This window comes from Mustela putorius, unplaced genomic scaffold (genome assembly GCF_011764305.1).
Source record: "Mustela putorius furo isolate JIRA1106 unplaced genomic scaffold, ASM1176430v1.1 tig00000228_pilon_pilon_pilon, whole genome shotgun sequence".
In the NCBI taxonomy this organism is placed as follows: domain Eukaryota; kingdom Metazoa; phylum Chordata; class Mammalia; order Carnivora; family Mustelidae; genus Mustela; species Mustela putorius.
The window spans coordinates 12,534,054-12,559,592 of record NW_025421322.1 but is presented as its reverse complement, the minus strand read 5'-3'; the positions used below and the strand labels follow the sequence as shown (position 1 = coordinate 12,559,592).

Genomic DNA, 25,539 nt, shown 5'->3' with positions numbered 1-25,539 from the left:
ATCAGGCAGGAGGCTTGAAGAGTTAAGAGATGGATTCAACTAAAAATCACATCTACATGTCTTCTCAAGTTGTAATTCTGGGTATTTTGAGGTTTATCTTACATTAGAGTTGAATGATGACATCTACTTTGTAAGACATAAAAATGGTCTCCGGGGATGAAAGGAGCAGCTGAGGGAATATGGTCGCTGATATTGTAACAGTGTTACATGGTGACCGATGGCAGATACTACTTGCGGTGAGCACAGCAGAATGTGTACAGCTGTCAAATCACTATATTTTACGCTGAAACTAGTGTAGCACCGTGTGCCAACCACCCTTAAATTTAAAAAATCATCTCAGAATTTTATAAGGATTATGACATTTGTTTTTGTTTTTCACTTAGTGAATATATTTGGAATCTCATGTTTACTCAATAAATAAAATCTTTTTCTATTTTTTTTCCCCTGTAGTTTCAGATATTCATCAAATAGCACTTATTCTGGGTTAAAATGAAATGCTAAATGCAAACATTTAAACATTTCCATGTGGCCAAATTACCAAATGGAGAAATAATTTGACGGAGTTTGAGAAATTACATTTATCATGAATAATGTTTCGTCAAAGTCTAGATTTAATCTACGCTTCACAGCCCCAGAAAAGATAGAGAATTTCTCAGATTAAACGGAAAGAGCCACACTTCTCTTTCTATCATTTGGGTCTTTCACAATCTGCTCCACTTCGGGGGACACATTTTTGTGATACTAGAAGGAAAATATGAAGCGTTCTTATGGGTTAAAGTATCTTGGGCCAGGATTTATTAGAGCATTGGCAAAGATTTTATCTGCACTGTCTTCAGGTACAAGCACTGGCTGTTTCCTCTTGGGCTGATGACGGCACAGATTCTCATTTACTCTGTGGTCCATTTTCTTCTCATTCATGAATCAGCTTTGGCTAAAGGTTATTTCCGAAGCCAAGCAGGTATCATCAAAAGATACTTTGGTGGCTGATAAATAAGTGTCCGTGACAGTGATATCATCCAGCTCTGTGCTGAAATGATCTGACTCCTTGATGACGCTATAATTCAAGGCCACACTGTAGTTAGCGGGTTTCTCCACTGGCTTCTGCTTGCAGTTGCAGAGGTTTCTGAAGGCGGCACGGAATTTCTGGGACATGAGATTGTAAATCACTGGGTTGATGGCACTGTTGAGATAAATGCAAATTCTGCAAAAGAGCAAGAACCAATTTTCTTGGAAAGGGCTAGAGAGAAATGAGTTGACAACCACAAGAGTCCTGTAGGGCATCCATAAAAGGGCAAACAGAATTACAACCACCGCCAGCATCTTGGTGACCTATGGAGAAATCAAGAGAAATGCAGTGCAAACACAAATGAAAAGAAAACAAACAAACCAATGAAAGTAAAACAGCTTCCCCCCACTCCCAATGCCGAACCCCTAACCATTAGCTCCCAAGATATAGTCTGAGACAAGGACTTCAATGCAGGCAGTTAATTTGTGAGATCATCCCAGGAAGCAGTATTAGGGTAAGAGAGAGAGTGTGATAGAAGTAAAGTTAAAATAGGGTGTATTATTGCAGTGGTTGCCCCTGTAGGCAACTGTGGATCAAGTCACGCATTTCAGGATTATCTGTCCAGGGAAAGAGAGGCGGGGCATTGATCCCCTGGTGGCCAATCTCCCCTTTGTTGAGGAGTGTCCTTAGGGTCCTTAATGGTCCACACTTCCACGATTCTCGTGCATGGAATTACATGGGGGGCTTTAGAGAGAAACTTGAGGCAGAGAAGGTAGACAGCCCGGGCACAATGGATACCAGAAACAGGATGTTTTCTGCAAACAGGAATGAACACTCCACTGTAGCAATGGCTGAAATCAGAGGCCAGCTAAGAGATTGTGACACGGGCCACCAAAGATGTCTGTGACAAGTGTTAGGAGACCTAGGGTTTGATCTCGTCTACTTACTTTATATGTGGCCCTGAGAAATGATCTTAAGCTTATAGTTTATCTGTAAAATGGAGCCAGTACTGCGCCCCTCAATCAAATGAGGTAACGTAATAGTTTGAAAAGGATAAAATGTCTTTTAAAAAAGCTGATGGTTATTGGATGTCTACTATGCTCCAGACACTACTACACTAGCTCCTTTACATACGTTATCATATTTAAAAGGCCCCAAATCCTCCAAAGTAATATTGCATCTTCCATTTTTCAAGTTAGAAAATGAAGTGTAGGTGCTGGTAAGTACTTTGGCAGAAGTGGTAGAGTCTTAGAGCCGGGACTGGAAGCCAAGTCAGCCTGGATCCCAAGTTTTGCCCTTCCCATCGTCCAGCTTTCCTTTAGGGTAATGGGAGATGCAGGACAGAGAAAACAAACTTAGAAATTTTATATAGAGCTGACCCTGCTCCTAAGAACAAGCAATGCATGAGAACCAGGACAATAGGTAGGATGAAATTAATATCCAAGATTGCCCAGGGACAAGATTATCAAAGAGCACAATTTTGCAGATTCTGGAGATTGTCCTCGACTCAGGGTTACATCATTTGGTTTTGTCTATGTTAAGTGGTTTTAAGACCTTAATACTTCCATTTCTATATCTGAAAATATGTCTCATCATATTTTCATTCATTTCTTTCATATTCATATTTCATTCATTTACTTCACAGAGATATTGAGAAAATAAAATTTAAAAATAATGAACATGATAAGGGCTTTGAAACTCTAAAGCACTTTGGAAATATTACCCTTTGATTCATGTCTATATAAAGAGACCATAATATTTCAATTTTATGAAGGACATATTAAAATTGTAGCTGTGGTTATCTTTGGGTAGAGAAGATAATAATTGATTGCTTTTCTTCAAAAACAACACTTTACATATCTCGAAATAAGTTTTCAGGGGCAGCTGGCTGGCTCATGCAACTCAGTCGCTCATGTGACTTGATCTTGGGGTCATAAGTTCAAGCTCCATGTTGAGTGTAGAGATTACTTAGAAATATAAGTAAAAAAATCTTTAAAAATAAAAAAAAATACATTTTCAGTTACCTTTAGTCTCTCACAGATTTTGAGAAATTTCAGCTTCCTTGGCCCAAACTTTCTAGATGCTCTGAACTTGAAAACTACCCAAAATGGAAGGAACAGATTCTTCCCCCTCACCCCTTTTGACCTTCTGGCTGTTTTACCAAAGCTAGCGCTGACAGTCTCTATCTAGTTCTGGCCTTCAGGGGGATCCTGTTTTGAGAGAGGGCTATTTAAGGGTCTTCAGTGTAGAAAGAAAGATTCTACATCTAGACACATACTCCGTCATCAGAATCTAGTATAAAGTCCTCACCCAACCTTGTTCCTAATCCTGGTGATAGACTCTATCTTGGTTTCCTGTGTTGTAAAACTTTCCTTTTCTTCCTGGCATTTTTTGTCGTCTGATCCTGGGGCTCTGTCTTACTCTTAGCCATATCTCTTCTACCTGAGCTAGGAATGCCCCTTGTAGCCTACATTGTGGGAGTAATGCTACTCTCTTACTGTTATTCTTCTCAGATCTATAGTTAACTACTTCTTTCCTTGGCTCTCGAGATATTAGCTGTAAGACTTTGCAGCCCAGGGCACAAATAGCCTTTGTCTTTTTTTTGGTTTGTTTTTAACCATTACTATCTCTTTTTGAACAACTCTTACTACTTCCTTGCAATGCCACCTAGGATCTATCCGCCTACTCTCAAGTTACTATTTCCCTCCCTTCTAGGGCCATTTGATCACTTCCTGAAGGTCTCCCTGCCCTCCAAGAATGTGCCCAGGCCCCCTCTTCTGCCTCACTCACTGTTCCCTGAGCTTCTCTTTGGACTCAGTGCATGGAGGGTAGTGATACTTCATATTTTGCTCACTGGGGTAAGTTGTTCTGTGGGAGAAGGTGTAATTTTCACATAGGTTCATAAAATACCAGGTAAAGTATTATCCCAGAGATTCTGACTTCTTTCAGAGATAAGAAGGATTCACTCAGTCCAGAGGTTGACTGAAGCCTAATTTTTTTCTGAGCAGACTTTTAAGATTATGAGTAAATATTTTAACCAGTCCTAGGAAATCAAAGACTTAATTTAGTGATAAATACTCTGAGCTTTGGAAGGAGCTACAGTAATATCATCTTTATCGTCATCATCACTTACATCCTTGTCTTTGTCTCCTGTCTAGTACTCCAGGTTCTCTGACCTCCAGTCACTGCTTCAGACCTGCCAACATCCTTCCACTCCTCACCAAGGACTAAGCATCCTAGAGTTGAATCTTTGCTTGCTACACGATGACATTGCTACCATCACATCCAAGTTCTTTATGATGACTCATAAAGATATATAAATATTATCTTATTTAACGCTTATAATAACTCCATGTGTAAGCTAATATTAGTTCCATTTTGCATATGGAGAAATTGGGATTTAGAGAATATATGTGATTTGTTTAAAGATACGTGAGTAGTAAGTGACAAAGCTGTGATTCAACCTGTCTACTTAAGTCAAAGCCCATGTTCTTTCCTTTATACTTGCTCTTTGTCCCTGTGAAAGTCTTTTGCTTTTCCAATGTTGAGATTTCTACTGTGTTATCCCCTTGTGGTCACTTAAACATTTAACTTCTTCTAAGCATAAACCCAACATATATATTGCTGCTAAATTTCCAAACTTAAAGTTTGAATTTCATCTGTCTTTGTGCTTTTCTCTACAACAGTCAGGGGGGAGCACTGAATCCACATTTAATATCAACTGACCTCTTTTCACTTAATGTCAGTGAGGAAGCACTGTCTTTAAGAAAAGGCACATGTTTCAAAGTTAATATCTCTGCCATGAGCTTCCACAGTCCCCCAGGCAAACTTTGCCATCACTATGAAAACTTTTTATTGCGATGATCTATATTTGTCCATCTCTCTAATACATGGTAAACTTCTTCAGGAGATGGGTAAGTTTATTAATTTCTTTGTCCTCCAGGGATGTAGTACAGTGTGTAATATAAGATAGCCCCCGGTAAATGTTGAATAAATTCAGGCATGGAAATAATTACTTCAAAATATGTAGCCATGATCCTTTCCTAATACTGCAAAATTTTATTAGAAGATTTTTGCAAACATTTTATTCTTTAATATTAAAAAATCTCTTTTAAGTGGAGATTGGTTAATTAACAAAATGAGTCTCCAATACATTTCAGCTTTTTGTTGAAATAAATATATTTTTAAAAATTTAACAAAGTGTGGAGTAAAACAGTGTGTACAGTGTGTAATATAAGATAGCCCCCGGTAAATGTTGAATAAATTCAGGCATGGAAATAATTACTTCAAAATATGTAGCCATGATCCTTTTCTAATACTGCAAAATTTTGTTAGAAGATTTTTGCAAACATTTTATTCTTTAATATTAAAAAATCTCTTTTAAGTGGAGATTGGTTAATTAACAAAATGAGTTTCCAATACATTTCAACTTTTTGTTGAAATAAATATATTTTTAAAAATTTAACAAAGTGTGGAGTAAAACAAATATAATGATGTTTCTAAAATTAATCAAATGGAAAATACATCTCCAGTGGGATAATAGAGAATATATTTAATCCCACTTGTAATTATCTTCAGTTAACTCCCAATATCTTAGATTGAGTTTAATCATTTTCTAAAATATTCACAAGATTTTAGTGTATCCATAGCTTGGATTTTAACAGCTGTTATTCAGTATAGAAGCAAATATAAAAAAAAAAATGTTCTGGAGATCTTTCATACACCATTGCTAAAGTTTTATTTCTGTTGCTATTCCTTATCCCAAGTAAAGTGACAAAGAGGCAAATCTGAAAATATCTCTGGGCTATTGTTTTTAAGCCTTGACAATTTTGCTAAGGCAATGCATGAGATATGAGATGAGATGAAGATTGCTTCTTTACAAGCCTCTGTACCAGGACGTAAAGTTCCTTGAGAAACAGTATGGCACAATCTTCAGGGGAAAGTGATTTTACAGTATGTTTTGATTGGGAAGGAATTTATCCATTCACTTAGGACATTCATTTGCATCCTTCCTATGTACCAGTCAATGTCCTGACCCTTGAGGATTCGACAATGATCCAGAGAGACATTGCTAGTGGCATCATGTACCTTATAATCTGATGGGTAGTCATCAGACATTGTGATGACTCAGAAGACAGAGAAAAGTTTTGGTTCTATAAGAGCATCTGATCTGGAGTTGAGGTCAAAGGGTGTTTTGTGAGGGCTTCCTGGTCTCAGGGGCATCTAAGCCAAAATCTGGAGGTAAAGACAGACAGGAAGAATGTTCCTGCAGATATGTGTAGCATTCTGGAGGCGTGTGAGATAGCGAGAATTCTCAGGGGGACCAGAGGTAATTTAGTATGCAAGTTCTAGGATGCCTGGGTGGTGCCGTCTGTTGAGCGTCTGACTCTTGGTTTCAGCTTGGGTCTGATCTCAGGGTCATGGGATGGAGCTCCATGTTGGGCTCCAGGCTCAGCACTGAGTCTGCTTCCGATTCTCTCTCCTTCTGCTCCTCCTGCTCATGCTCTCTCTCTGTCTCTCTCAACTAAATAAATAAATCTTGAAAAAAAATTTAGTATGCAAGTTCCAGTTGCAGATCATGTGACTAAGTGGAGCTCTATCTCTTTCTCTAGGAAGCTTGTGGAAACCATTACAAAAGTCATCATTGTTATCTGATGAGGTGATGTCATAGCCTGTGGGGTGCTTGGCCTCCCGTTGCTAAGACAGAAGGAGAGATGCAGCTGTCAAAGGAGATACAGCATCGTGTTCTGAAAACGTCAGCTCCATGAGGCCATTTTCGTAATGAGGAGGTAGGCAGCCACTTTTGCACAGTATAGTGAGGGTCAGAAAGGAGACTGATTAAATTGATAAAAATTAATCAGTTATTTAAAACATGGTGTTGAGAGAGAGAGATTACATACAGAGATGGTTGAAAAGAGCAAGGTGGGAACTACAGAGGAGATAAGCCAGGGCCTCTGTCCTTGGCCACCATGGGGAAGGGTTATCTCTCTCATGAGGAGCCACTAGAAAATGTTAAATGAAGCCATACTATATATATTCTACTTTTCATTATATTTAATTATGCAGAATAGTAGCATATAGTTCTTATAAAAGAGTTTGGATTCAGTCCTTCTCAACACATCTTTTTGTAATCATTATAAAGCCTCTAGATGAAGACCCTACTAAGGATTTATTCCCCTCCCCTTCCTTTTTTTAAATGTGAACTGGACAGATTTCTATCTTCTGATTGTTGAAGTTTATGGTTCCTCCTGGGGGCACTCATTCAGCTTGGCATATAAGTGCTGCATGTGAAAAACCAGATAATGAAGTTCTCTGGTTCAGCCTGCTAAGGATCCTTGTATTACTAACTACTATCCCTATTACTAGTACTACGACTTTAATACATGTTTTAGAACTATTAGCTAATGTTTGTATATTGCTTTTTTAAAAAATCATTAGATTTATGGGAAAGTTGCAAAGATAATACAGTTTCCATTCACTTTACATCAAAGTCCCCTTATTATTAACACCTTCCATTCGTGTGGTCAATTTGTCATAATTAACAAACCAACATGGATAGTTTTTCTAGGAAGTTAGTTAACGTCGTACATTATTCAAATTTCCTTAGTTTTTTCCTGGTGCACTTTTTCTGTTCCAGGATCTTACCCAGGATTCTGTGTGACAATTAGTCATCATGTCTCCTCCAGTGACAGGATGTGACAGTTTCTCTAACATTCCATAATTTTGATGGCCTTGATAGTTTTTAGGAGTACCAGTTTGGTGTTTAATAGAATATCCCTCAATTTGAACTTGGCGGATGTTTTACTCATGCTTAGAATGAAGTTATGGTTTTGGGGCAGGAAGGCCACAGAGGTGAATGGCCATTCTCAACACAATATGCCAAGAGTGCATGTTGTCAACTTGACTTATGACTACTATTAACCTCATATAGTTCTTTATTGAAATATAATATATATAGGGGCGCCTGGGTGGCTCAGTGGGTTAATCCTCTGCCTTTGGCTCAGGTCATGGTCTCAGGGTCCTGGGATCGAGTCCCGCATCTGGCTCTCTGCTCAGCAGGAAGCCTGCTTCCCCCCTTTCTCTCTCTGCCTGCCTCTCTGCCTACTTGTAATCTCTTTCTCTGTGTCAAATAAATAAATAAAATCTTTAAAAAAAAAGAAATATAATATGTATATATATATAATTAAATTTGCCCACTTAATGTGTATGATTCAAGAGTTCTTAGTATATTCCCAGAGTTGTGCAACCATTACCACACTCTACTTTTAGAACATCTTCAGTCATCCTGAAAAGAAGCCCCATACACTTTAGAAGTCATGGCCCCCTTCCACAGAGCTAGATTGCCCTAGGCAACTGCTAATATATTCATGGCCCTATAGATTTGCCTATTCTGAACAACTCACATGAATGGAATTGGTCTTTTGTGGCTGGCGTGACTGGCTTCTTTTACTTAGCATAATGTTTTAAGGCTCATCCATGTTGAAGTTCGCATTGGTACTTCCTTTCTTTTATTGCTGAATAATATTCTACTATTTGCTGGAAATGGGACTGGTAAAATAGAAGGGTTGCCAGAGGGAGGGAGATGCAGAGTCAATTTATGTTTTTCAAAAATGGAAGAGGGGTGCCTGGGTGACTCAGTTGGTTAAGCAACTGCTTTCGGCTCAGGTCATGATCCAGGAGTCCCGGGATGGAGTCCCACATCAGGTTTCCTGCTCAGCAGGGAGTCTGCCTCTCCCGCTGACCTCTCTCCTCTCATGCTCTTTCTCAAATAAATAAATAAAATCTTTGAAAAAAAAAAAAGAAAGAAAAACGGAAGATATCACATCTTTGTTAGCCAGGGAGGAATCCCACAGAGGGGAAAATTTGTGATCCAGGAGAGAAAGAAAGACAATTGGAAGAGCTATGTTCTTGAATAGGGAATAGTTCTTGAATAGGGGTGCACACGTGGTAAGGTTGGCCTCTTCTGGGTCATATACACAAAAACCACTTTTTCAATATCATCACCTTTTTCTTAGCCACACTTGATCTAAGATATCAAGATCATGCAGGAGAAAATTACACCATTCTTGTCAATACCCTGAATCCTGAATGGAGTCCTAATATCAGCGGATTGTTTTTATATCCTTGGTATTAACAAAGTACTTTCATTGTCATCAAGTCAGTTTGTGTTCATATCCCTATGAAATCTGTAGGACAGGTGTTATTTTTCCCATTTCATTGATGAGGGATGTAAACTGAACTCAGAGAAGCAGAGAAACAAGGTCATACAACTCATATATACATATAAACAGCAAAGGTAGTTATTGGATTAAGTTCTTTTGATACTACATCTAGTTTTCTTTCTAGATAATTACAGAAATCGACATATATACTGAGTTGAAGACTTCTAGTTGTTGTAAAGAATGTTTATGAAATACTTGGAAAGGCTAATATTGTTGGTAGGAATCATCAGTAGCCCTGGGATTACTTGTGGGGTTTTTTGCCCCAAATCAGAGTGCTCCATTTAGAAAGTACTGACTAGGGAGAAGAAAGTTGTCATAACAAGGCAGATAGGGATGCTGCATACCTATCTATTTCCTAGGGGAAAAAAATAAACAATAAAATTTAAAATGCAAAAGTAATACAATGGAGTAAAAGATAAAATGGAAACTTTTATCTTGGGGGTCACAGTTCAATCAGTAGCATGTCATTTGTGAGGATCTGGTTACATGGGATTTGGGGACATTTTGATTAATCATCAGAGATTAGTTTATTAGTCTGTCCAGGAAGTCATATAGGGAGTTGATTGATTCCTCAGTTCTATAGGGAATTGATTGATTCCTCAGTTCTCTGTAAGATTTTTAGAATTCTTTCTTCCTCTTGATTCAGAAAAAAATTCTGACTTTTGAGTTCATGTATAATTCAGAAGAGATTCTGAGCATGGTCATGGGTCGTGCTATTGTCTAGACATTCTTCCCAGGGGGAGAAAGCCCGTGGCATAGCCCTGTCTCTTAGTGAGTGGCAAAGTCTAGTGAGTCTGGAAGAAAGAGTTGGAACTGGCGTGTAGCATTGTTTCACAATCCCTCTCTGAATCTAAGAGATTGGGCAGATCACATGACTTATGCTTGAAACTCATTTTCCAGAGTCAGTAAATGTACAATCTATATTTTCCCCAAACTCTCTCGAGTTCCAGCATTTGAATAAAATCTAACTTATAGGTTACTCATGGTAACACAATATTCAGACATGCCTGGGATCATTTTCACATAATTGGGTTTTGTTATTTGGGGGTTGTAAGGCCAGTCATAGGGGAAATAGTACCTGGAGCCTACATAATCCCTCAATGTGTTGATAAGCTATAGGAATAGATCCAATTCCTAATAACAGTGATTGTCAGTAATCATCTTAATTGCTGTGTTCACAGGGATGATACAGTTTCCTGAGGTGCTGAAGAAATTACTAGAATTCATTTTAACTTCCTGTAGCTAATTAGAACATGGTGCATCTCTAGACCCAGAAGGCTGGCTTCCTAACCTTTTAGCATTTTCTCTTTTAAAGTTTATTATAACTGAAATATTGTTGAAGAAATTGAGTCATTGGAGTGTATTAGAGCATCACCTTGAGAAGAAAGCAAACAATTGAATCCTCTTTTAAGAGTCCTGTCAATTTAAAGACTGAATCTGTTGATTCAGAAGTTTTAAAGGAATGCTGAAATAAAAATTATTTAATACAGGGTCCATTAAAACATTTGGCTGTAAGTCAGTGGCACAATATAAAGATTTCAGGGCAATCTTAAATACTGTGGAAAAGCTTTCTTTAAATTAAAAGGGCAAAGCCATGTAACAGGAGATGACAGCCATATCAATAATTTTTGTTGGAAGACTATTACCATTTTTATAACAAATTATCTTCAACAGCATCAAAGCAGTAGCTTTAATTTGTGGATCATAGGCTCTTTATTTATTTTGGATCCCACACTGTATAACACAAAAGTTCTGTTTTTGGCTTCATGACCAGAGTAAATCAACAAACTTTTATTGGATCTCTAGTACACAGAAGTTGGGAGAAGTCCTTAGTAAATATACCTGCCACACAAAAGCACTCAATGCATGGTTGAATTATTAGTGAGTAAAAATTTGTTTTTCACAAATGTTAAAATATAACTGTGGAAGTATGTGTAAGTTTAGGACTCTTTAAATTAGCAAAGTGTTCTAGTTCTTGTACTTCTGACTGAAATTTTTTGGGAAAAAAAATTCAAAATTGTACTTCCTTCTGGAAACATTCTCTTGGTTAATGAATAGAAAACAGTTAGCTTTAATTGTCTAATGCCATTCTTCGAAGAGTAACAATACTTTCTGAGTTGGGCTCCTTTCCATGTTCTCCTGCACTACTGAATTTTAACAGAGTGTTCTGTTCCTGGGACTATTTTGCTCTCAGATGGCCTTCAACAAAGTGATCAATGACCCTTTGCATTTTGTTACATTAATTAAGCCGGTTGAAGAATACACTTGAAGAGACCGTTATATAAATCCGAATGTAGGTAAGCTTCTACACTGATTGGAGCTCCGGGATTTTCCTCTTCCAGAGGTGTTCTGCTTTGTTTTGACTTAGAGTCTGGCAATGCAGTTTTTAAAACACAGTTATAATCAATGTGGGGTGCTTTGTACTATGGAGTGAGATCATTGGTGGGGTTTAAAAAATTGAATGATGGGGCCACCAAAGGGCTTGGAATCAACTCAAAGTCAGTTTAAGAATGCTAGAAGTGAATAAGGTCTAAGTGGTGATTCATGGTGGCGAGATCATGGACTGTCAAATTCTGCCTTGTGGATTACTTATGCATTCCTTGGCAAGAAGCCACCTAGGAATGCTAACGCATGGGTTCTTGGCTCCACCTGTCAAGTCTATATCTAAATATCAAGTACCATAACTAAATCTAAAAATTAAGAACTTAGAGCCATTCTGGCTAGAATTACAAAGTATTTTCTGGATTCTATTCTGATTAAAAATGTCCATGAAAATAGTAGCTGAGATTCAAAATAGAGAGGTTTTGGTGGTATTGGTGATGCTGGGGAAGAAGTAGGGATTAAGGAAATAGTGATAAAGATTTTTAAGTATAAATTTGTAAGTGGGGTACATCCAGTGAAATTGGAAAAATAAGTCTCCACAATTGTAGGGGTGCTGAGAAAGCAGACTTGTCAGGCAGAGCTGTTTCCTGAGTGAGACATTTGTTGGTACTGGAAATTGGGCTCCTCATTCTAGGGGGGCCACAGGCACCAGGGCAGTCACAAGATGGCACTGCTCTTGGTAGGATGCATGAACACAGCTGAGACATGGAGCTGTAGAAGGATGTGTTTCCATATAGAACACCATGCGACCCATCCTCCATGACACCCCCAGATACTTAACCAGCATCACCAAACACCAAGTGTGAGGACACTCATGGGAAACAGAGTTCTGCACCCAAGTCTGATGTGGGATGAACCTTCAAAGCCATACTTTCTTTCAAGAGCAAAGATAGAGAGAGGTACAAACACATGAAGAGTGGAAAAAGGGAAGCGACATTGAACTATTCTCGTTTAGGAATTAGCATATGACAGGGAGTCAGAGTGTTCAGAGAGATGCAATGCCTCCTGTGTGTCCACCATGTGCTTAGCATTTTCTTCACATCAGTCCTACTTTATCTGCATTTTACAGAGGATAAGACTGATGCTGAGAGGGGTGCCTGGGTGGCTCAGTGGGTTAAGCTTCTGCCTTCGGCTCAGGTCATGATCTCAGCATCCAGGTCCCGCAGCAGGCTTTCTGCTCAGCAGGGAGCCTGCTTCCCCCTCTCTCTCTGCTTTCTGCTCTGCCTACTTGTGATCTCTCTTTGTCAAATAAATAAATAAAGTCTAAAAACAGCAACAACAGCAGCAAAACTGGTGCTGAGAAAGTCCTATGCTGATGAATGGAAGCCACATTTTAAAGGTATGTATATTTGACGGCAAAATTTCCCTCTTCTCTTCATTATAATACCTTAACTGTGGGACAAAATAATTTTTTTTGAAGTTTACAAAAACCAAAAAGCAAAGGTGGCTTGAAAGTTTAGAAATGGTAAAGACTGTCAGAGTGGAACAGGGAAAATGAAAGATGAATTCCTAGTCCCACCCAAAGGTAATACCTTAGCACCTACCAGAACTGTCCTGTTCCCTCCACTAAGCTCTGAAAGAACATGGTTTTTCAAAGTTTCCGTTTTGTAGGCTCTCCAGTTGACAGTGGAAAACAGCCTAGGGCTAGGTAAAGTTGGCAGCTAGACTTGAGGATTTGCTACAAAATTTCCCCCAACACTAGCAACTATTGTGATGTGGAGGTTTCGGGACTGGTTACAGTCTGGTAGTTGTGGGGGATGAAAGGCTATCTCCTCTCTTGTTGCTCTGATGTTTTCTTGTTCACAGGAGGCTGATGTTTGGAACCAAGCTGGGAAGGAGACAACTCAGCTGTCAGAGCTGGGATTCAAATTACAATAACATCTCCATTGTAGAAAATAAAATGTCATTCCAATTTCTTTCATGAGCCATCCTGGAACAATGCTACAGTGTATCTGCTGTGGGTTGTGTGCTACATCACCTTTTCTAAATGTTCTACTTCAGGTAAATTACTGGTGAATGACTAAGCAGGAGGAAAACCTGTCCTACCACCTTGAGTGGGTTTTCTTTCCTTTGCTCTCAAGGATGTGTTTACTTCTGACCATTTTTCTCTTTGGACCCAGACCTTAGAAAAAAATTGAATGAGGAGGCATCTTGACTGGCTGTGAGGGAGGCATTCAGTTGCTGGCTCTAATACTTCTTTGAAGATATCCATCCTTTCTGAGGGAGACATTTCCCGGTCTCTTCTCACCCCTGTGCTTCTCTGGCGCTGCAGCCTGGTGAGGGTAACACTGTAGACAACGATCCAGACACACAATCCCTCAGCTCACGCAGCAGGGGATGGGAAATCAATGAGAATGTTTTAAAATGTAAAATGTCAGTGATGGAGAGGAAGAGAGGTAATCTCTAAACAGAAGTAAAGCTCTCAGGGCTGCCAGGTTTTAGTGGGCATTTAGTGGTCTTGCTCCTAAAGGTATTGGACAAAATACCTCATCATGGGGCTAAGAGCACACGGAAGGAAGCCAACTCCTTCTCTATCTGTGTCAACCCCAGAACGGACCAACTATAACACGCTTGGGTCTATCTGGAGTTACAGAGTGAATTTTCTAGCTGTCCCAAAAGAACTCACAGCAACAGCCAAATGGGGAAAATATGTTTCTTTCCGTCCGCAAGTCATAAACTCAGCACTTTTCACTGATTTTTAGCTTTCTGATGACTCACCACGGGACTCAGAATCAGAAGACTTGGTTTGGAATGTCAGCTTACCCCTCAAAGCTTTCTGAGCCTTGATGTCTCAGTTAACATAATATGTGAATATAATGTGTTTAAGGATTAATTCTAAGGAGGACGTGAAAACACACTGACATATATACTATAGCTTCCTAATATGAGGTGCTCTTATATTCCTGATCCTATCTTGAAGTCAGCCTCCTCGGTGAGGGGTGCTGCCTCTATCACGCCTTGTTCACCTAACAGACTGAATGGAGCTACTTTGCATTTACCTGCTTTTAGCAGTTTGTCTAAAAAACCTGCATGAGTCTACAAGGTATAAGATGTAAACCACAGCAGGCTGGGCCTATGCTATGAAGTCCAAGGTTTTACCACAGATTATTAAGTCATTAGAGTTTCTCTTCAAAGGTATTATCCAGGCCATATTAGTAGTGGTTGAGGGAACAGGCTGGATTCTAATTCTAGGTCTGCTTCTCTCTAGCCATATACAATTGGGCAGGATATACCATGCCTGTACGCCTCAGTACTCATCTGTGAAATGGGAGTAAGTGTAAAGAATACATGATGTGCTTCGGGCTCTCTGCTCAGCGGGGAGCCTGCTTCCTGACCCACCCCCGCCTGCCTCTCTGCCTACTTGTGATCTCTGTCTGTCAAATAAATAAATAAAATTTTAAAAAAAAGAATAAATGAGGTGATGTATGTAAAGCATCTGCATAGAGTCTGGGCTTCGATAAGCAACATATCATTTAAACCATCTCTGGGAAAATGTGGAGAATTTAACTAAATAGCAGAGAAGGCTGACAACCACCACCACCACCACAATAGTAATTCCTTACTATACTCAATATATTTTAAACATAACACCAGGGACTTTATGCAATTATTCAATCATTGCAGTATTTATGAAGTAGGTATTCTTTTCATTTTATAGATGAAGAGACAGATCCAGAGAAGAAAATGTTAACTTTCTAGAGACAGTGGCAGGTACTAACTTTTTCCCGGGTTGCTTTCTCTCTCATGTCCCTGCTTATTTCTGTGAACTAACAGATCCATTCTGAGAGGATGCTGTTGCCTCATTTGTTCGTTTGTTTCTTGTTTCTTTTTCATCTCTAGAACGATGGCTTCTACCTATCCCTGCACGCAAAGGGCAACACGAAGGTCCGGCACTTAGTAGGTGCCAAAACTAGTCAGGAAATGAATGAATGAAAAAAATGAATGAACGAACAACTCACTAACACTACTCTATTGTTTCTTCTGTGGAATTCCAGATGTTTTCTTGGTACTTCCAGTCCTAATCACAAATGTCACCATTGGTTGGGTTCTGATTTCTTTTCTGATATGTAAGATCTTGATGGCAGGAATAGGGTGGACTGCATATTTTTATCTCTAGCCCTTGAATCAAGGTTTGGCATTTAAAAAAATGCTTGGAATTAACAATTAAAATCAATGTGTAAAGATTCAGTCTCCAAAAGGGGGCATGATAGATCAGACTGGAATTATGGTGAAGAAGATTTTTGGGGAACAGCCTGTTATTCTGTAGAAATAAGCAGTTGTTGGATATAATGTTATGAGGAACATAGGAAGTGTGAACTAATGAGATGCTAAGTCAATAGGATTTATGTTTAAGTCACTTCCCCTTACTGATGTTGATTGATACTGATGTATTAATATATACCAGGGCAGGTTTGGCCTTCAAAAATACAAACCCACTTTGACAGTCATTCTTGCGCTGTCTTCTCTGTCTGCTGTCACATCTAATCATCTGTGGTTTCTCTGTCCCTCATGAAGCTGTAGAAAACCATTTCTCTGGAAGTCTGCACTCTGCACCTTAAATTTGTACTTTTAGAGCCCAATGAAATCAAAGATTTCCCAATCAATGGGCAAAGCATTTTCTTCAGGGGATATGAGTCAAGATGCTGGTTGGGGCTACACCAGCTGCTAATTTAGGCTGCTTGTGATAAGCTTGAATTTTCTTGTTTTGGGTAATGTTTTGGTAATTTTTGTTTTGATAATATTTGTTTAATATCTATAATTTATTTTTGAGCACCTCTCATGTACCTGCACTAAATCTATAATATTTTCACAAATAAACTTTTAAATAGGAATAGTTCAAGGTTCAGCAAACCTTTATTATAGGGAGCCAGACAATAAATATTTTAGACTTCATAGGCCCTTAGAGTCTCTGTCATAACTATTTAACTCTGCTGCTGTGAGAACAGCCATGAACGACACATGGGCGAACAGGCATGGGTATGAACATTACTTGGTAAAACAAGCCACGGTGCTGGATTTGGCCCATGGCTGTAGTTTGCCAACGAATGAACTACCCAGTACTTCCAGTAAAGAAGATAAATGGCATATAATTTATTTCGAACTAGTCTTGTGATTTACGGCTAACTTTTTTAAATTATTCATCTAATTATCAACAGATCTTATAAGAAATACAAACCGAATAAGGCTGGCTGTCAGCATGGGGACCAGAGTTTTGATGAAAATTTGATCCTCTCAGGAAAGAATCATCATGAGCATTACCGCTCTAAACAAATGCCACCTAAAAAAATACCCTGTTGATATAGTACTTTTAATAATCCTGGGACCTACTTTCCCAGAAGGTGTGCGCTCCTATGGATGTTGGATTCAGGCAGGGGTGCAGAAACCAGTACTGGAGCCCATTGGAGCGGACACACTTCCGGACTGATGGCAGAGGGCCCTGCTGGGCCCGAGTGAGCCAGTCCCTTGGTTCTGCTCTTAGACTCTCTTAATCTGTGCTGGAATCCAGTTGTTAGACTTGGGGCCCATTTCTATTTCTGAGTCTCCATTTTCTCTTCAGCAAAGGTGGTGAAAGACATTTTACCTGCCTCCCAGAGTGGTTGTGTGGATAAATGCGATGATGTCACTCAAGGGCTTATGCAGTGTTTGGAACACCGTAAATGCGAGAAAAGCAAAGCTAATTTTAAAGCCTACAATAAAAATCACTCATTACTTACTGTGCATCAGACCCTGTTCTGAGTGTTTCATTTGCATATCAGCTCTTCAAATCTCTATAATAACATCTGAAGAAAGTGCTACCAGCAAGGGAACCCATCTACACTTACACTGGGATTTCATCCAGCTTGCCCCTGTGTGTGCTTGAACCACTCTGGCTGCCACTGAGAAGATAGAAGCCACTAGTCCCATCTGTCCTTAAAAAGGCAACTATTTCTGATTGCCCAGGTGGAACTAGGTAGATGTCATGTTTTCTCTTACAAAAATGAAGAGAACCAGCACTGTGTGTAGGTAAAGGAACATTGACCACGAACCTCTCTCAACCTCTGACCTACTTAGAGGTCTCCATCCCCACCAGTGGAAAATGTTTCAGTTCTGAATTAGAATGGAGGATGCCGGGAAACCTGGGTGGCTCAGTGGGTTAAGTTTCTGCCTTCGGCTCAGGTCATGATCTCTGGGTGGAATTGAGCCCCACATCGGGCTCTCTGCTCAGCGGGAAGCCTGCTTCCCTTCCTCTCTCTCTGTCTGCCTCTCTGCCTATTTGTGATCTCTGTCTGTCAAATAATAAATAAAATCTTTAAAATAAAATTAAAAAAAAAAAGAATGGAGAATGCCTTTTCTTCTAGAATGAGTGTTAATAAAAGCTTATGAAAGGGATGCCTGGGTGGCTCTGTTGGTTGGACATCTCAGGTCATGAACCTGGGTTTGTGGGATTGAGCCCCGCATCAGGTTCTCTGCTGAGGGAGAGGGAGAAGCAGAGAGCCTGCTTCTCCCTCTGTCTGCCGCACCCCCTGCGTGTGCTCTCTCTCTCTCTCTGGCAAATAAATAAATACAAATCTTTTAAAAAATAAGAAAATTTTGAAAAAAATAGTTTATGAAAGATAACTGAAGAGTATCACTGCTACACTTACTATGCATAAAAGCTAAATGACTTATGTAGACTGGCCTGGTGTTTTAACATTACATTAATGGGAATAATCCTGTTGTTTCAGGCATTGGTTTATAAATGACATTTGCTGGGCACCTGGGTGGCTCAGTCATTAAGCCTCTGCCTTTGGCTCAGGTAATGATCTCAGGGTCCTGGGATCAAGCTCCACATCAGGCTCTCTGCTCGGTGGGAAGCCGGCCTCTCCCTTTCCCATCCTGGCTTCTTGTGTTCCCTCTCTCTCTGCCAAATAAATAAATAAAATCTTTAAAAAAACAATAAGTAAATACATGACATTTACTCATGTCGACATCTAGAATTAAAATGACAGTACCGTCTGAAAATGAGCTGTTTATTTTATGTCTCTGAAAATCGTCTCCCTCCTACTTCAGCAGCGTCCTCATCTGCTTCATTTTTCTCCAACATCTGATATACTATGTGTATATGTTTATATACTGTGAATAAGTTTGTATATTGTTTCCCCTTCCTCCTTAGAATATAGGTGGGTATAGAATAGAAGTCATGGGTCAAGGCTTTTTGTCTCATTTTTTCGCTACTGTGTTCCTAAGATCTCAGGCAGTGCCGGGAGCACTCAAGAAGGTGTTCAGCACCGTTTGTAGAACACATAAATCAATGCAATTGTCATCTATACAAGAAGTGTCCTTTTTCTTAGGCAGATATGGCCTAAGACATGTACCTCATCTGTGAGATACTAGTACTGTGGGCAAGTGTGTAAGGAAGTAGAGTATAAGGTTATAATCAGAGGCTTTGGATTCTATGCAAGGATTCGATCCCTGGTTCTTCCCTCTCTTATTGGATGACCTTGAGGTTCATGTTGCTGAATCTCAGACTCCTTGTCTTGAAAACTGAGATGAGAAGTTATACCCATGTCCTAGGTAGAAACATGATGCAGTACAAACATCCCCGAGCACCACACCTAGCACACGCTCCAGGCCCAGGAGTCCTGGTCACCTGAAAGGCGAGTAAATGATTGACAGCCATGTAGGTGGGCCACACTCCTTTCCGGGTTACATCAGGTGGGAGGGAGAGGACACACATAACTTGGGGCATGACATTCACTGAAGAATGTAAGATAAAATATTAAGGCAGCAACTCAAACGGGGATGCAGAGGTTTTGAAGATCCCTTGGGGGAAATTTTCAAAGCTCTCCATGTTCCCGGGGAGTTGGTAACATTGCCTCTCTTTATAATTTGTGCCGTGATGTGCTTCTGGACTGAAGGAACATGTCCTATTCCTTGGGGTTTTGGAGTAAAATAAAAGTTGATAACAAATTTAAAGTACGTAACTAAGGTGTAATATGTTCAAATCTTTCTGATGACTGCAAACGCGGCGTATGCATGAAACAGTGGCTGGTTAGCACACAAGGGAGGGAATCACTGTTCACCATCGAGGCTTTCCTGCATAGAATTTCCCTAGCATGACTGTGTAACAGCTTACCCAGATGTTTTCCTTCTGAATGAGGATGTTTCTATGGCTCTTTAGGGAAAAATGCTTTCATGAATTTTATCATTGTTAATTACCATGATTCAAGTCATCTTTATGATTAATCTTTGTTTTTCAAAGAATTCTTTATATTCCTCAGCGTGACTAAAGAACTTGACTCCATCCTTAATCCTGAGATCATATTGGTGGGTTTAGCTGAGGCAAAAAGGTAACCTTGAATAAATAGAATTTTAATTATGACAGTTTTACTTTTCTCTTTATGAAAGCATAATTATCCAAAAGTGCACTTAAATTTCAGTACCCATTTGTAAAAATTAGAGTACCTTCCTTCAATGCTACCAAGAACTTCTTAATGACCATTAAAAATTATTTGAAAAGTGAATTCACACTGTCACAGCCCAAAATTTTCTGTATTTTGACTCACTGGGCCTCATGGGAACATGAGTCTTCTTTGAGTACCTCAATGTTCGTGATTAAAAAATAAATCCAAGACAGCCTTTTCTACCTGTGGTCTATGCATGAATAACTGTCTCTAGCAAAACATGCTTATGATGAGTACAATGAGACTGATGTAATTTAATAACCATTCTTAATTATTCTAAGGAAATAAGCAGAGTTGGGAAGCAGCCAGTAACAGAAACCATTCATTAGCTTAAAAAACCACAGTCCATAATGACAGTTTTCTACTGGTCTGAGTTTGGGTCTGTACTGGATTTTGAGTGGCCGGCTCCAACTCCTTGAGTTGGCAGAGCTCCCTCAGGAATAAGTAAAGGGCACATGTGATACAGAAAGGGTCAGTACGTGGAACCTCTCTGCTTTTGCCTTTCCTGTCTCAAGGCTGTGGCAAGGCACAGAGGCTCAGTGGTCTCGCGCACACACACGGGAAGGGACAAGCGCCCTTGATTTTACTCATCTCTGTTTATTAAGTGTATCTGGGCTTCATAATGCCCCCTTCCTAGAGATAAAGTCAGCGGCAATGTCCAGGCAAGAACTGTCTGCAGAATGGAGCAGTGTTCCTTTGATCAAAAGGCTAATTGCTTTTAAGTGTGTTCCCGGCAAGCTTCAGTGATAAATTGGAAAGAGCCAGGATGTTTGAGGCGAAGGCAAAGGACTGCGAACCCCAGACATGCCCTCTGAGGATGCCAATAAAGCAGAGACCCAGCTCGAGATTGCGAGGAAGGAGTTAACAGCCCCTGAACTGGCCTTGTTCACGATATTTTTGTGGAAGGAATTTATTGAGGCACCTGGCTTCTGTTGATTTAGAGGGCAGGGCTTTGGATGGAACTTTCTGGCAAATGTAGGAATCTCTGCCCTTGGTAATGCATCAAATCCTATCTCTCTTTATTGTAAGATCCTTGCTGCAGTGTAAGGGAATGAAGTGCTAAGTATCAATTGTACTGGTTGTGGGGGTGTCATGCTTTGTCGCAGAGAAGGAGACGACCTTGAGGACAATGCAATGGCTCATCTAAATATGGCATCACACCCCTCAAGACCTTCAGGATTAGTGCCTTTTCTTGTCCAAACAGAGGGATGGCTTTTCCTAATTTGCTTAAGATGTTTATTGGGAATGAATCCCAGAACAGGCCCACTGCAAAGTATTTAGATGTCATTAAAAAATTCAGATCGCCTGTCATTTACTAGCACACCAGCTCCTTGTTTCTAAACGTGAGTCAGACTTCTTCTTGCAATCATTTCCTCCATCATATCTCTCACTTCCCACAACAAACCCCCGTGCTTCTGCTCACGACCCCTCCCTCCCCCAGGCTCGGCATGCTTAGTCCTTTCTTTCCCATTCCGTGTCACCAAGAAAAGAGAGACCAGACTATGAGAACGAGTGGTCTCCTACCCCATAACCTAAAAATAATCTGCAACCAGGATCACCCTGATCTCTTTTCCTGTATCGTTCATTCTCATGAAGTCACTCATTATCCATTCATTTAACATTCATTGATAACTTCTGCATGCCAGACATGGGGCTAGGGGCTGCAAACGCGTCGGGGAGTTAGATGCAATCCCTGCTGAAGAAGAGGAAAGAGCCGTTGCCTTCTCCTCTCTAAGGTAATGGCTTTGTCTGTGCTCTTGCTGGCACCCCTTGTGTCTCCCCAGGAATGCAGCCCTAGCAACAGTGAGTCTGGCTCTTGTCTCTGCAAGTAATTCCTCCCACTCTGCTTCGCTCTTTCCCATCAGGAGTTAAAGGCTTCAGGTTGGGCATCCTGGGAGGCTCAGTTGGTTAAGCATTTGCCTTCTGCTCAGGTCATTATCCCGGAGTCCAGAGATAGAGTCCCACAGCGGCTGGCTCCCTGCTCAGCGGGGAGCCTACTTCTCCCTCTGCCCTTCTCCCTGCTCATGCTTTCCCTCCCTCCCTCTCTCTCTCTCTCTCAAGTAAATAAATAAAATCTTTAAAAATGAATAAATAAAGGCTTTAGGTTTCTCCTGTCTTAAGCAGGAAACAGAATAAAATAGACAAAAATACTCTGCCTTTTTTCTCCCTGCCATTGCTGTGCACACCCCCACCCACCCACCTTCTCTCAGAATCAAATTTGTTAAAAGTCATCTCTCTTACTCTCTGTTGAGTTTCCTGGTGCTCCATCTGCTGCCCCCCCGCCCCCGCCAATCCATTCATTCGCTACTTCATGGAAGCTAGTGTAGTCCCCCGAGCACTCTATGGGGATTGCACTCACAGAGGCTGCCAATGACTGTTCGGGGTGCTTTTTCAGTTATCTTCACCTCTTTCTTTTGACCTCCATGGAAAGTCTCCTCCTTTGGCCTTTGTGACTCTACTGCCTCCTGGCTTTCTTCCTCTCTCTCTGGCAATTCCTTTTATTTACTTTATTATTTTATTTATTTCCTATGTTTGTTTATTTTATGGGCTCTTCATCCCATTCTCGCCAGAATTCTGGCTACTCCAGGGTTGCTTGTCTATTCCACAAAATTTCCCCTAATAATCATGTTTACCCCAGAGTCCCCAGCCAACCGTCTGGACTCTGATTGCTCCCAATCTGTATCTCCAGGCCAGGTGTCCTTCTGAGCTCAAGTCTGTATTTCAAAACTGTGGCCTTGTATTCTCTAGACATTTTGAATGGAACATGGGCAAGACCGAACTTAATACGCTCACTGCCCTGGAAAGTGTTCCTCTACTAATTGTCCTCATTCAGGCAAATTATACTACCCAATTAATAATAATAGTACCTAGCATTTGTCATGTCCTTGTTTCAAGCACTGTGCACAATGCTTTGTATGGATTATTGCACCAAATCCTAATAATCACCTTGAGAGATAGGTCCACTGTTAGCATCGCTCTCACAGATGAGCAAAGGGAGACAAATTTACAGGCTCATGTCACATCGTCAGTGGCCAACTCTGGCTCTGCTGTGGGGCACGAGATTCCAGAATGCAGATTCTCAATGGTCACACCTCTTTCCCAGCGGTTCAAGTGACTTACCTTTGATTCCTTTCTGCACATCTACTCAGACCAAGTCTGATGATTAAATTCCAAATATATCTATTTCTTTCTATTCTACCTTATCATGGGAGGCCTTTGCCGAACCATCCAGTTATTCTGTCCCTATTGTTGTGGACCCCTCCTAGCCAATGTCCTTACTTTGGTCCAACCCTTCGCCTACATGAAGACAGGGATCTTCCTCAAGCACAGATCTGAGCATAATATGCTTCCCTTGCAATCTTTCCGTGACTTTACATACCCCTTAGAAAATTGTCCAAATACCTCTGTATCTTAGCTGAAGTCTTCGTTTCCTGGTTCCTGCCTGTCCCATCGGTCTCAGCTTTTGTTGTCTAGTCTTAATGAGCTATGGGACCTTCTCCAGACTGATGGTGATCTTTCTGGACTGCTGGCCTTCCCCAGTAGAGTTCCCCATGCATAAACCATCTTCCTTCCCTTCTTCACCTATAAAATTTCTACTGATTTGCAAGGTGCAGCTTGGGAGTCCTCTTCCAGGAAGACTTTCTGATGTCCATCTGGCCCTGAGCCATCTAGGTCAGTAGAACTAGAACTACACCACTCTGGGCTTCTTCTGATAGATAACACTTAGTCCTTTATGACTGTAAGTATCAGTTTACTTTCCTGTGTTTCCTATTAGACTGTGAACTTTTTGTGAGCAAGAGTTCTAACTTACTCATGTTTGTATCCTCCTACCTAACACTGTGCCTGATACATAGTAGGTTTTCAATTAAGCCATAGATGAGTAGGTGCAAATTTGTCCTTACCGCTCTGTTTTCCCATTCCATATAATAGCACCCTGGAAGGGACTGGAATTATTGAACAAGGATAATACCGCCATTGTGTGCTACAGTTGGTTTATACAAAAGTATTGATTTGATTGCTCCTAATTGATTAACAGAGAAATAGCTGGAGATCCACCTAGCACTTCATAATCTCTAGATTCTATTTCTCCTGTAAATTCACCCAGAATCCGAGCCTATTCCTATCTTTCTTTATAGAGCAGAAAATATATCCATGCACATTTTTTTTTCTCCTGCTCTCCCCCACCCTCATTTTCTACATACGTCATCTTTCAAAGGTTTGCCAAGTAGAATCAGTCACTGAGCAGAACTCCTGTCAGAGGAAACGTGGCACAGTATCAGTCCCAGACATTGCTGGAGGCTCCCGTTACTTGACTTCACAAATGATCTTTACAAATTCCTGGGGTGCTCGGCGTGTACCCTGCCTCTGTTCTCTCTCACCCTCACGATGGGGCCGCCTCTCTGAGCCACAGCCTCCTTCTCTAAGCTAAGAGCGGCTGGCTTGCAGAAAATCTGCTGAGTTCTTCCGGAGCCATAAATCCCATTTAAAACTCAAAACGATGAAGGCACAGGATGGGAGGCACAGGACGCTTTACCTATTTGCAATTACTGGATAATTCTGCTCAGGCCAGCTGTCCTAGGGGGACAGCCCAAAGTCACCAGGGCTGTCCACGAAAAGTTGCAGGATTCTCTTTTCCACGATGATTTTATCTATTTTTATTGCAACAAAACAGGGCTATCAGGTGTTTTGCATTATCCATTCTATTTTGCGTGCACATTTAGCCTTGTGGAATTTTCATAGCAAACTTAATTTGTAGTTTAAATTCTCGTGCACCTCACACGCAGCTCCGGAGAGCCGCGTTCGACTCTGGTTCGCCAGGCCATGACTTCCCAGTTTTAGAGAGATCCACTTACTCTTTTCACTGAAACTTCTCTCTCCCTAAATCTTCTCTCTCTCCCCGGCTTATTCTTCCTTATTTATTTTCCCTCCCACCTGGAGGGAAAGCAGCCACTAAGACTCTGTCTTTGGCCCTCTGGCCGTATTCCAAGAGGGGAAACTAGGTCTTTCTGTCTCCAGCAAAGACCCTGGTCCTCTTCCAGCCTCTTAATCAGAGATTCCTCCCGAGCGTGATTTTTGTCCACTTCTCCTTTCCTCTCTTTACATTTAATCCTAATTAGACCTTCTTTCCATTATCTTAATGATCCCCAAAGGCCCATATCTGATCTGATCCAGCTGACAATGTAAGTTTTTCCCAATGCTGAAGACATAACAATCTACAATGTCCAAATCCTCTCCTTAAGCTGAAGGTTTCTGACGGTGCTTTTGACATCTGTCCCTCCAGGTTGCCCTCAAGCGTCCCGCCGCTTGCAGGTCTCCTGGAGGGAACTGGAGGAGTCACACTGGACCCTCCTGTCTTCCTCATTCCTCACACCTGGTGTTTCCTCGTTATGTGTCAGTGTGTCCCTAGCACCATGGCAGGACACAGAGAGGAATGGGATGATGTCGCCGGGGTTGGGGAAGGCACGAGCCGGTGGGAGAGACCCTTGAACAAAGTACTGCGGCAACA

The 25,539-nt window shown here is 40.7% G+C and overlaps 1 protein-coding gene across 1 annotated transcript in view; it reads right to left on the bottom strand.

Annotated features, from left to right (window-relative positions):
* Positions 1 to 636: 636 nt before the first annotated feature.
* The window catches only part of TRHR (thyrotropin releasing hormone receptor), a 37,437-nt gene continuing 12,534 nt past the window's right edge, over positions 637 to 25,539 (bottom strand). Inside the window, exon 3 of the mRNA XM_004771310.3 lies at positions 637 to 1,329. Coding sequence (XP_004771367.1) covers positions 922 to 1,329 — 408 coding nt within the window. The 3' untranslated portion in view covers positions 637 to 921. The remainder of the gene's footprint in view (positions 1,330 to 25,539) is intronic.